The 14,261-nt window shown below is 34.2% G+C and overlaps 1 protein-coding gene across 1 annotated transcript in view; it reads left to right on the top strand.

The window, feature by feature from the left end:
• LOC111050857 overlaps positions 1-13,783 on the top strand; it is a 201,553-nt gene extending 187,770 nt beyond the window's left edge. Inside the window, exons 31-32 of the mRNA XM_039440722.1 lie at positions 2,987-3,062; positions 11,481-13,783. Coding sequence (XP_039296656.1) covers positions 2,987-3,062; positions 11,481-11,532 — 128 coding nt within the window. The 3' untranslated portion in view covers positions 11,533-13,783. The remainder of the gene's footprint in view (positions 1-2,986; positions 3,063-11,480) is intronic.
• The last annotated feature ends 478 nt before the right edge of the window (positions 13,784-14,261 follow it).

Here is a 14,261-nt window from a genome sequence, read left to right on the forward strand (position 1 = left end):
TCTATAATAGAAAATAGAGATAATAGAAAAGTTCTATGAAGATCTACAAAGTGTGATGGAGGTTATAGAACATCAAGATGCTACTATAGTCATGGGTGACCTGAATGCAAAGATTGGGGAAGGTCAACATAACCAATGGATTGGTCGTTTTAGACTGAGAGAACGAAATGAGAGAGGAGATCGCCTTCTTCAATTTTGCCAGGAGAACAATATGGTTGTCACAAATACCCTTTTCGAACTACCCAAAAGACGACTTCATACTTGGAAATCACCTCAGGACTCAGAAGAGAGAATTATTCGGAACCAGATTGACTATATTATGATTAACCAGAGGTATAGAAATGCAATTTAAAGTGCTAAGACATATCCTGGTGCTGATGTTCACTCCGATCACAATCTTTTGGTCGCAGAGATAAAAGTTAGATTGAAAAAACAAAGCCATCAAATAGACACACTAAGATAGACACCACGAAGCTCAAAAATGTCAACCTCAAATCAAGACTTTGTCAGGAAATTAATGGAAAGCTGGAATCTATAGATGATGAGATATGTGGAGTGGTCGAGCCTGGAACAATATGGAGGGAATTTAAGATGGCTTTACTACAGCCAAGTAGGAATTATCTCAACTGCCAAAGGGCACATAGGAGCAAGCAGTGGATGACAGAGGATATACTTAATCTTATGGAAGAACGTTGGAAATTCAAAACTGGTGACAAGCAAAGATACAAGAGAATACATAATGAAATTCGATACAAATGTAGAAAAGAAAAGGAGGCATGGTTGAAACAAAAATGTGATGAAATAGAAAACTTAGAACGCTTGAATGACTCATAACATGCATAGGCCTAAGAAAATGAAACAGTTCACTGGAATGCAAAATAAAAGCAGATACTATTTAACTGATTATAATGGGAAGATAATTCTAGATGTGAAAGATCAATTGAAGTCATGAGAAGTATACATACAGGAACTTTTCAATGACGAAAGGGAGCTCCTCTGCTGTGATAATAGTGAAGACTCTGGACCAGATATATTAGAAAGTGAAGTTGAAGTTGCCATGAAAAACATCAAAAGTGAAAGGGCTGTAGGTCCAGACGAACTCCCTGGAGAAATTCTCAAACTCATTGACGATGATTATGTGAAAATACTCACACATTTATATAATCAGATTCACAAAACTGGTATATCCCCACTGAATGGCTGAAGACAATTTTTATACCTTCCCCAAAGAAGACAAATGCTAGAAAGTGTCAAGATTATCGCATGATAAGCCTCATAAGTCACACAATGAAAACATTCCCGAAATAATACACCAGAGAATTTCCAAAAAGCTAGAAGAGTACTTATCTGATACACAATTCGGCTTCAGGAATGGTTTGGGGACACGAGAGGCTCTTTTTGCTCTCAATGTGATTTTGCAGCAATGCCTGGATGTGAATCAGCCAGTATTTGCTTGTTTATTGATTATAACAAGGCGTTTGATGAGGTGCAACATAACAAGCTACTAGATATCCTCAAAGAAATGCAATTGGATGCTCGTGACTCCCGCCTGATAAGGAACCTGTATTATAACTAAAAGGCCACAGTACGGGTGCAATCTGAATTTAGTGAAGAGCTGGAAATCAAACAAGGGGTTTGTCAGGGCTGTGTGCTTTCACCACTCCTTTTCAACATTTATTCCGAAAGAATCATCAGCAAGGCCCTAGAAGATGAGACTGGAGGTATAAGAGTTAATGACACACCTATCAACAACCTAAGGTATGCGGATGACACTGTACTGCTGGCAGAAAATATGAAAGATCTCGAGAGATTGCTGAACAGTGTCATTACTGCAAGCAAAGAAGGTGGTTTGAGTCTGAATTCTAAAAAGACAAAGTGCATGATAATCACCAAAGACCAACCTCCTATCGGGGATCCATTCGCTGAAGGAATCCGTTTGGAGTGGGTGGATTCCTACACGTACCTTGGGACTTGGGTAACTGCCAATGCTGATAACTGCTGAGAACTCAGAATAAGAATAGAGAAAGCACGTTCCACATTTATCAAGATCAATAATTCACTGACATCAAGAGACATCAAGCTTCAACTACGAATGCGTCTCCTTAAATGTTTCGTGATTTCTGTACTATTATATGGTGTGGAAGCATGGCCATTGAATAGATGGGGTGAGAAGAAAATACAAGCCTTTGAGATGTGGACCTATCGCAGAATGCTGAGAATCTCATACACCGATCATGTTACGAATGAAGAGGTTCTCAGGAGAATGGGTGAGAAACTGCAACTCATTGATGAAATCAAGGAGAGCAAATTAAGGTACCTGGGTCACATAATAAGAGGACACAAGTATGAAATATTGCACCTCATTATGCAAGGCAAAATAACAGGTAGGAGGTCAGTGGAGCAAAGAAGGATATCTTGGTTGCACAATTTAAGGGATTGGTTCAAGTGCACCTCAAATGAACTTTTCAAGTCAGCTGTAAGCAGGGTGAAAATTGCCATCATGATAGCCAACCTCCGCCATGGAGATGGCACATGAAGAAGAAGAGTCTCTTGACATTTGAACTTGGGCTGACCTGTTGCCAGTATGTCTTGAAGGAGATTAGCTTTTGATGTTTGCATTTTTGATACACCAACCCTCACAGCCATTAGCCGTTTTCACACCGATATCTCGCCGACACGACATACAAACAGGATTTACTTTGATGGACAGTATAAGAGGAGGCTGTGGTCTATAATTGCGCGAGGTCTGCTTCTTCACAGAACCACTAGTGAAGTTCATTGTTGTTGAAAACAGTTCAGAAATTTTGATAACCTATAGTTTAGTATAGTTAAGTTTAGTTAAGTATGGCCCAGAATAGTCCAGTATAGTTTAGTATAGTTTAGTAAAGTTTAGTATGATTCAGTATATTAAGAAGGCCATAGTTGAATCATTCAATATGGTTCTCTCTAAGATATGGGCCGTTTCTGAATCTTTGTTCTGTTCCAGGCAAAGAGGGAGATCTCATGGAGTTCGTAATTTATCCGTCCCAAAACAAACAGAGAGCACAAACAGCACAAACAGGGTAAGACAGATATTTGCTAAACAAAATCAATTATCCTATTCTATTAATCAAGCAACTTCTAGCCCAGTCAATGAAGGTCCAAAAAAGCAGTTTCGATCCGCGAATTAAATAAATGCTGAATTTCTCACCATCGATAGAACCCTCCTAGGGGGTCATTTTCCCAAAAGTCCCAAGAAATCCCCCTGAAGCTTTCCCCCCCTAGCCCCCAAAACATGGAAAATGCAGGTATTTACGAAAAATAAATTATCTCTGTAACCATTGATCGGAAAGTGTTCTATTATATGTCATTCGATCTGCTACATCAAGGACTACAATGTGAGCTCTATTTATTTTTCCAATAAAACGGACAGTTTTCTAGATAAAAAGATATATATGCAAAAATTTAGGGGGGTTGCGATTTGATTTTTTTTTCTCCGATTAACTTGGAAGCAAGTGATTTTAAAGAGAAATGAGCCAAATAATAAATATAGCCACTCTCATTGCAAATTCATTGATGTATATTGTTATGTATTTGTGATTTGACTTGACGCCGTGGAAGGGGAAACAGCCGACGCGGTACAACGCGGCTGACTCTCTTCGCCATAGTAAACAGTAAACAGGAAATCAATTATTATCTCTGTAACCAACAATCGAAAAAAGATCTATCATATAAGTCATTAGATTCGTTACATTATTGAGTACAATATTAGTCGTATCCATTCTCTAAATTAAACAGTTACCTTGATAGAATAATATATATATGATAAAATTTAGGGGTTATTTGATTTGATTTTTTTGTTTTCTCCCTTCAACTTTGAAACAGATGATTTTAAAGAAGAATGAGCCAAATAATTGATGTGGGCAATTTCATTGCAAATCCATTGATGTGTATTTTTATGTATTTGCGATTCGATTTGATGGTGTGGAAGGGGAAACAGCCGACGTGGTATGGCTTTCTTCACTATAGTAAACAGTAATATAGTACTGCTTTCTAAGTCGAATCGTTTTCACTATGGCGCTCGAAACAATCAATTTCGTCTTTTGTTTTGACATGCGCTGAAACTAAATTTCCACTTTTTAATTCTCTAAATTCTAAATATTATAGTTTTTGAGATTCAACCATGTTGATTACAGAAATTCAGCTTTCATTGCTGGTTCAGGAAATCAATATTTTCTACGTGAATTAATTATTATAATGCCACTATTACAATACAGTCATCATAATTGATGTGTATGTTTTGATTGAAATGTGATAATCAACTCATAATTCTGTTGTCATATATGTGCTTAATCACGCATTCTATGACAGACAAAGATATTGTTTGCAACCGATAATATATTCATACTATTATATAATATGATATGAGACAAAATATATATGACGGCTGAGGCATGAAAAATTATACATTGGCCTTGTTGAGTTGAGACTTTCTATGATTCTCTCTGTAGAAGTAGCTCATCTACTGTTCTTACTAGTTGAATCTACATATCTAAAAACAGTCCAAAATGAAATACAGTAGATTCTAAAGATGAAAGCCATGCAAACATACAAATTAAGATGAGTAATCATGTATATGAAGTAGGAAAATAATGAAAGTGTTTTACACTCTACCCTCGTTATCACAAGTTGAACAAGAAGGATAGAAAATTGAATATTCAATTTATTGAAAACCTGATGTACAGTATACTGTAGATGTATACTGATTGGAGATGGAAAATTCTTGAAGAATCATGAACCAAGTACAAAGTAGCCTACCGTATAAGATGAATTGAAAGATGATTCATAATATTCTATCATTTGTTAACACATCAATGCCTCAACTCCACTCATTTTGTCATTCATTACACAAGGGCCTCAATGAGAACTTTATAAATGGAAGTGAAGCATGAGCAGAATTATACTGGAATTACAAGATTGGCAGAAGCTATTCTTGATGTCGATTAATGTTGGTTGATATTGATTTTGGTTCGGGCACCAAAATAATATATCAATTTTTATGTTGAAGCATTCAAATTAAATCTATTTAACATGATTTCTTATGACTTGGCATTCACAGATTAAGTTGGGTGAAGTTATTTGAAAAATGTATGGTATCTGATTATCAATATTATAGTTTTCACAGCATTCTAGTTCATTGTGATCGATGAAGGGTTGAAGTGAGTTAGTTAAAGTGAATTCTAGTACAAGTATTTTGTGGTTATGATGGGCTCTTCTTTATTTTCTATCGATTTTCCAGTAGAGAAAATTGAAAATGTTGGTTTTTACACTTTATAAGCTTTAAAAGTACAGTAATATGTATTATTGATAAGCCTAGTATTATAAATCAATCGATGTTGTTTTTCATATTGTATCGGTTTGTATCAATGTTACATGCACTTTTTGCAATTCATCACTATTCTCTCAAGAATTAGTTTGTTATGAATTTCATGATCTGAAAATTCAAATTTAAATTTTATTTGGATGACGTTCATATTCATTTGGAAGTAAAAGGACATCACAGTGCAAATTGAACAGTGGATAGTCACTTTGAAATTCAGTTGCTCAATTCATTTCGGCTTGATACTATCATTTTTGATTTGAGTTGATCAGAGATATGCATTGTATAAATAATGTTTATATTTCAGTTTGACTAATCTGTTATTACAGTCTCGCTTTCATTCATAAACATGATAATCCTAAATAAGTTGATTATCTCAACGATGTGGCTTATCTTACGTCGAACAATGAACAATAAAAAACAATTTTCATTAAATTACTATTATGATGATCATTGGAATTTCTGCCTGTGATTGGGAAAAAGTCATTTCGAGAGCCTTTAAATTCGTACCTATAAGAAAAAGTTGCATTATTACTAGAAATTTTGTTATTTGTTTCAAATACCCTTTACTTTTATACTCTTAAATCTTAACTTCAATTTTATTCAATACCTATACCCTTTTATTTTCTTTTTTCACCCGATCTGATGATATTCATTCATTATCAAGTGTTTGAATTATAAAGAGTAATCAAACAAGAAGAAACACAAAAAAGCTATGAAAAGAAATTTTGATTCTTCATTTTTCGCAAAATAAGGATGAGATGAAGGAGTCGGACACGTCATAATCATCAAACGTCATTGAAGAACATCAATATCTGGAACTAGAGTTATCAATTTGTGATACGTCTGACTCGTATTGAGAAGGCATACTTCAAATTAATAAATTCTGTGAGCATACAACGAAAGCCTGATTTTTATCATCAGCGTAGTTAAATCAAGAAGATTATAATAATTATTATGTGGAGTATTGGATAGAGAAAATCTAGATTCAGCGCATGTCAAAACAATAGACAAAATTGATTGTTTCGAGTGCCATAGTGTAAATACGATGCAATGTAGGAAGCAGTACTATTACTGTTTACTATGATAGAGGGAGTCAGCCGCGTTGGCTGTTTCCCTTCCACAGCGTAAAATTGAATCACAAATACATAAAAATACACATCAATGGATTGGCAATGAAATTATTTGGCTCATTTTTCTGTAAAATCATTTGCTTCAAAGTTAATCGGAGAAAGCAAAAAATCAATAATCGAAAAACCCCGAAATTTTTTCATATATATTATTTTATCAAGGAAACTGTTCGTTTCATTGAGAGAATGAATATTACTAATATTGTAGTCAATAATATTACAAATCGAATGACATATGATTGATATTTTTCGCCACACTGCACAGAAAGCAGCTGTTTTCCAGTCCCTACATAGATCTGAAAGGCATTGTTTGCAGACGACTCTCGTCTGACGTCAGAACAAGTTTCTTTCCGGCCTAGGCCGGAAAGAGTACCCTTTCCAGCCGCTAACTTGGAACTAAGAAAGGTGATCAAAAAACAGCTGATCAAAAAACTTCTCATTATTTGTGTTCATTATTCAATAATTAAAACATTTATAATAATATCATCTTATTGTCATTTGAAAGAATAAAAAAATATAAACTCAACCTTCCACATAATTGAACACAATCTTTTAGGTTATTTAGACAAATCAGAATGAAAAATATTGTTTATTTTTGTGTGTAGCGGAAAATAGCGTTCCCACCACGGGCAAAAATGTTTTTCCAGCTCTCAATCTTTTCTAGTCCTCGGCCTACGGCCTCGGACTTGAAAACCGATTTCGAGCCGGAAAAATCTCATTTTCTGCTCTAGATGCAAAATATACTATTTCTGATTAATGGTTACAGAGATAATTGATTTCCTGTTCACTGTTTACTATGGTGAAGAGAGTCAGCCACGCCGTACCGCGTCAACAGTTTCCACTCCCACGGTGTCAAATCAAATCGCAAATACATAAAAATAAATATACATCAATGGATTCCCAATGAGAGTGGCTACATTAATAATTTGGATCATTCATCTTTAGAATCTCTTGATTCGGAGGTAATCGGAGAAAACAAAAAAATCAAATCGCTACCCACCTAAATGTTTACATATTTTATATACTTTTTTATCAAGAAAACTGTTCGTTTTATTGAAAAAATGAATAGAACTAATATCATAGTTCATAATGTAACAAATCGAATGGCATGTAACAGAACTCTCTCCGATCAATGAGTAACCGATAATCGATATTCCGTGATTACCTGCATTTTTAAACTTTGAGGGTGGCAAGGGTGGAAAGCTACAAGGGGATTTCTTGGGACTTTTGAGAGAATGACCCTCTATGAGAGTTCTATCGATGGTAAGAGACTCAGCTTTTATTCAATTTTTGAATAAAAAAAAAACTTTATTGACTGTGCTATTCTGTATGTTATTGTGGTTAAACAGAGTTAGTCATAATGTACGGAAACCCTTCAATAAATGGAGACTGTAGATATAATACTGAAACTTTCGAGATAAGTTATTGGTTAAATTCACTACTTTTTGACATACAACTGAATTTCAACCTCTCATAAGGGGGTGACTTGGGGTTGTAACTCTACTAACATTTTAAATGTAAACACACATTGTGTGGTACATCATTTTAGAGGCCTTCTCAAAACAAGAAAGATAACAATAGAAATGTTCCATTGAACTTGTATCTGAAATGACGGTTGATTGAAGTTTCAGTTTGAGAGGTTGTAACTCAAATATTTTAAATGTAAACACCCATTGTTTGGTACAACATTTCCAACTCCTTCCTGGAACAAGAAAGATGACTTCAATAAAAATGTTCTATGATGACACTTTTATCCAAAATGGGGGCTGATTGAAGTTTTAGTTTTTAAAGAAATAATTCATAAAGTTCAATCAGCCGCCATTTGGGATAAAAGTATCATAGAACACTTTTATTGATGTCATTATTCTTGTTCCACAAAGGCCTCAGAAATGATGTATCACCCAATGGGTGTTCACATTCAAAATATTTGAGTTACAACCCCTCATTCCCTTATAGACTGAAACTTCAATCAGCCGCCATTTCATCTACAAGTATCAATGTAAATTTTTATCGATGTCATCCTTCTTGTTTCAAAAAGGTCTTTGAAATGATTCATCACAAAATGAGTGTTTACATTTTAAACATTTATTGAGTTACAACCCCTAAGTCATGCCCTTATGAGGGGTTGAAATTCAGCTGTACATCAAAAGGTAGAGTATTTGACTTATCCTGAAAGTTACAGTATTATATCTACGGTATATAGAAGTAGAAAGTAGGTGTCATGCGCATGTTTGTGCTGAATTTCTGGTGTAACTAACGTCATTCTACATCCAATCATCTGTTCTCGACAAATAAGTTTCATAATATATTGCCAAAAGGTGTTATAAACCTCGGTTGGTGGCGATGACGCAATCTAGCTGGCTAGCCACTGCGCACACATTTCATGACCACTACCGTTTCATCTATATCTACAACGGTCTCCAACTTATTGGAGGGTTCTCATACATATGACTCTTTATGTCATGGTGACATTCGCCAAACAGCTTTGAAAAGCAACTTTTTACTTTCCTTGCCCTATTACCATAGGTAAGGAAAGTATTGCTTTCCGAAAAAAATTAAGGTACCCCAATTTCTAAATTTCTATACGTTCCAAGGTCCCCTGATACCAAAACGTAATGACTTAAAATTTAGAACTTTAGGTCCTTTCCCTATAAGGATTCGACACGAACAATTTCGATGGAATGCCATTCAAGATGGTGGCTAAAATAGCCAAAATGTCGTAAAAAAAAGGGTTTATTGCGCTTTTCTCAAAAACGGCTCCAACGATTTTGATCAAATTTATACGTAGAATAGTCAATGATAAGCTCTATCAACTGCCTCCAGTCCCATATCTGTAGAAATTCCAAGAGCTCCGACCCAACAATTCAAAGTATGATTTTAGATTCCCAATTATCGGGCTTCAGAAACAATTTAAACAAAAATATCAAGTGGAAAAGATTAAGCATAAAAATCTCTACAATTAATGTTCAGTAACATTTTCACCTAAAATTGAAAATAGGCTCGAAATTCGAGAAAATGTGATTATTTAATTGCAAACTGTTGGCAACTGTTGATTCTATTGAATCATTCACTATAAAGAGATAGCAGACCTCGTGTGTCTCCAGCGTTATTGTCCTGTCACCAGCTGGCAGATGTTTGAATAGTAGACTCTTGAGATGTGCGTGAACACTAGAGTCAGGTGATCAATTTTCATAACGGCATTGAAAGTTGTGTGAGTGCGCCACACCAGATTTTTATAATAATACACAAAATGTTGTCTTCTCACCTTTATCGGCTGTTGTAATAGCTATAATGTATGCGTTCCATTGTGGTCGAGATTCGTCTAAAAATGAGATTTCGTTTAAAAATATTCCGTTTAAAAATGAGTGTATAACTGTTATTTTAAATCATTCATGACTCTCTGCCCAACTATGTACAACGTGTCGCTTCTGAAAAGATACACAAAGAGTTATTTGGAGCTACGTCCTCCTAGCACAACACAAACATATCAGCTGACATTCGTTCAACATGCTCCTTCCATTGTTGGTGATACATTTCCACCCCCCCATTCATGAAGAATATCTGTGTGTAGGGAGCTTACTTCATCTTGGGATCTAGGGTTTCTAAAGCCTGATTTTTCCGCAAAGCTATGGATAATACCTCGCGAACCATACCCGGTGATAGCAGAGCAACAAATAACTTTCCTTGCCCTATTACCATATAGGTAAGGAAAGTATTGCTTTCCGAGAAAAATTAAGGTACCCCAACTTAAATCAAATAAAATTACCCCAACTTAAATTTCTATACGTTTCAAGGTCCCCTGAATCCAAAAAAGTGGTTTTTGGGTAGTGGTCTGTATGTGTGTATGTGCGTCTGTGTACACGATATCTCATCTCTTAATTAACGGAATGACTTGAAATTTGGAACTGAAGGTCCTTACAATATAAGGATCCGACACGAAATATTTCAATCAGATGCAATTCAAGATGGCGGCTAAAATGACGAAAATGTTGTCAAAAACAGGGGTTTTCGCAATTTTCTCGAAAACGGCTTCAACGATTCTGATCAAATTTCTACCTAAACTAATCATTGATAAGCTCTACCAACTGTCTTAAGTCCCATATCTGTAAAAATTTCAGGAGCTCCGTCCCATCTATGCAAAGTTTGATTTGAGATTCCCAATTATCAGGCTTCAGATACAATTAAAACAAAAAACTCCAAGTGGAAAAGATTGAGCATGAAAATTTCTACAATTGATGTTTTGTAACATTTTCACCTAAAATTGAAAATAAGCTCGAAATTCGAGATAATGTTATTATTTCAATTATTGCAAACTGTTGATTCTAATAAATGATTCACTGTGAAGAGATAGAAGATCTCATTATGTCTCCAGCGTTATTGTCCTGTCACCAGCTGGCTTGGATCTTTGAATATAGTAGACTTGAGATGGCGTGGACACTAGAGTCAGGTGATAAATTTTCATAACGACGAGTAAAGTTGTGTGAGAGCGCCACACTAGATTTTTCGAATTCACATCAAGAAACATACAGGAGTTTAGAGTATTGTTCATAGTTAGGTAATGGCTATGAGCTTTTTCAAAATCAGAGATGCTCCAGTTCAAGTTGTGTTGGTATCACCAGTTGCTCTTTATCAGTGTTGGCGAAGAGACTATTTGATCAGACTTTGATCTTCATCAAAACTTCAAATCAAAAATTGAATAATTCTTTCTGATTATTAAAAGTTAATCACTTGATCAACAAAAATGAAAATAGGTCTATGGGCTAACCATCATTGGTTGATTCAGAATCTTCCTACAAAATTTCAAGTTAATCAGTTCAGATAGTTGCAATAAAATGTTATGTGTTCCCTATCTCCTACTTGTTAATTCTGATTTGTTATTAATGATATATTACAGACGATGAAAAGTATGTGCTTCTAATTGTGCATGATTCAAGCTTCCGAGCTCTTTTTAACCAAATTGTATTAATTTATAACATAATCTTTTTTTTCAGAAAAGGAAAAGGAAATAATATTAAGGAGCGCACACCCACATGTTGTGGTTAGTGTAATAGTCACGTCAAAAAACTTGTAGAACACTGAAAAGCTGGAAAATAAAAATGAGTTAGTTATTAACTAGAAATTTAAAGATCCATATTATTAATTCTATTGCAGAATTGGCGAATATAAGGGGGGCCCTGGGGGGCTGGGTTCACCCCGAAATAATCAATATGAAGAAAAATAAGTATAGTAATCTGTTTTTAATTCTTTTAGTATGGATAAGTGACATTTAACAGATGTGACATTGTTGAAATATTGACCAAGGTTTGAAAAATATTAACTGAGATCTTTCCACAACTTGGTTTGTTTAGGAATATATTTTTCTTTGTCACCTATAAATTTGGGAGAAAAATAGCACAAAGACTACCTTATCATTTTATCTATCAATGTTATTACTTCAGTGTCATTTTTATTGTAATAATAGATAAATAAATGTTCTGTCATGATTTAATGTGAAGAAGCGTGATCTCGGTAGGGTAACATGATAAAGTAATTACCTAATAGGTGATTTATTAGGCATTCAGTGCAAATCGCCCTCTGAAAATGAGCAGTAAAACTTATATGGAAGAAAAATAGCACAAGGGCTACCTTACTATTTTATCTACCAATGTTATTACATTAGTGTCATTTACATGGTATCATGGGGTGTTTACTTTACCTTACTATTTTATCTACCAATGTTATTACATTAGTGTCATTTACATGGTATCATGGGGTGTTTACTCAAAATCACTTGACCTTACATCAACCTTGGCCCTCCACTCCCAAAAAATATAATTCTATATTCGCCACTGTGTGTTTGCAGGCTAGGCAAATATTTCTAATTTATTTAGCTCTATTTTTCTTAGAACTATAAGTTTATCATAATTATATCTTGATGAGTTGAAGAATGACTTTGGTTTTGTAACAACGTAGTGTCATTCACATGGTATCATGGGTGTTTACTTAAAATCACTTGACCCTACATTAACCTTGGCCCCCCACTCCCAAAAAATATAATTCTATATTCGCCACTGTGTTTGTAGGCTAGACAAATATTTTTAATTTATTTAGCTCTATTTTTTTAGAACTCTAAGTTTATCATTATTATATCTTGATGAGTTGAAGAATGACTTTGGTTTTGTAACAACGTATCTATCAGAATTTAGTAATAGTGTTGTGAGACATATCTGTTTGTTTTAAATCTCCCCAATGAGATTGAAGTTCCACTCAATAGGGGTATTCACAATGTCAATGAGATAGCTGGCTAAGTCGAGCTATTCGCTATCTCCAGCTATTTGCTAAGTCTGTGTTAACTCAATGCTATAGTGGTACGTTAGAAAAAAAATAACAGACGAGGTGGCAGATAGCGCAGGTTTGAGTCTGTTAACTCTAGCTATCTCTGTTGAAGCAGCAGCCATATGTTTATGATCTTACTTTTTCAAACAAGCTTTAAGTTACATAAATTATCCGCTTGGATCGCTACTGCAGTTAGCTAATACTGTAGCAGATGGTTTTAGATGGGGCGTTCACAATCCAGAGTTATCAAATAGCACTTTAGCTGGCTAAAACAACATTGTAATTCCCCTAACGAATGAATAGATGTATAGAATGAATTGATTTGATTTGCTACGTTGTTTTTTTTGGAAATAAAGAATTGAACTGAATTAATCAACAGAATTTAGCTTCTGTGACATCCATCTATTGATTCAACCGTAACAGAATCGATTAAAAATGAATATTCATCTATACAGATTATGGTAGTTTTCCTTGAAAAACACAATTTCTAATTTTTCTGGCTTCAAACTATGTTAAATTACGCATACATTGATCAATACATTGATTATTAGCTGTGCTAATACTGAAGTTGTGTCTCTTTTCTGGATCGAAATTTTAAAGAATTACTCCAAAATTTCCAATTTGTAGAAATTTGAGTGGAATATTTTTGTTTTTAAATATAAAAATTTAAAATTTTTAGTTTGGTCATTAGTTTTGAAGTGGAAATTGGACATTTTGAAGTGAAAAGTGAAATATAACCTCATTCTTTTTTGAAACTTCTATTTGTAGAAATTTGGGAGAAAACAGATTTGGGCTATGCCTGTTGTCTTCTCCCAATCATATTTAATAGTTATGATTCGTGATTGCCAATGAAATAAATACATATCAATGAGGATTGGAGTGATACATTTTTGTTTTTCTATTCAGTTTTTCAACCACCAATGTTCAAAATTCTTGTTTGCCGTTGTTCTCGAGTGAAAATGGACTAAATTCCAGAGAAGTGAAATCATAACCTTATTTCGGATTTTTAAAATGTTATCTAAACTTGGGAGAGAAATAGTACAAGAAGTATCCTTAGTTTTTTTTCTCTCCTAGTCAGTGCTCTCTTGAAAAAAAAAATGATAAATAAGAGTTAAACAACAAGCAGATGTGACCCATGATTCAAATGGGTCTGAGAAAAACAAAATTATTTCTCTCATTGATATTACATTGTTGCATTCGAAATTATTGAAAGACCAAAATTTATCGATTTCTGAAAAATTCTTTCATCAATGTGGAGAGGACAGCAAATATGGGTCAGGAATGTGAATAACTGAATTTGTGTTTAAATATCAATTGAAAATGAAAATATTTTTAATTTTGCTTAATTTATTTGTTTTTAATAGTTAGCTTCAAGCTGAATTTCATTGTTGTAAAATATTTATTAAGGAATATTGCATACTATTTCTCTGGCTTATAAAATTTCAATAAAAATTTCT

The sequence above is a fragment of the Nilaparvata lugens genome, chromosome 14, assembly GCF_014356525.2.
Source record: "Nilaparvata lugens isolate BPH chromosome 14, ASM1435652v1, whole genome shotgun sequence".
Lineage (NCBI taxonomy): Eukaryota > Metazoa > Arthropoda > Insecta > Hemiptera > Delphacidae > Nilaparvata > Nilaparvata lugens.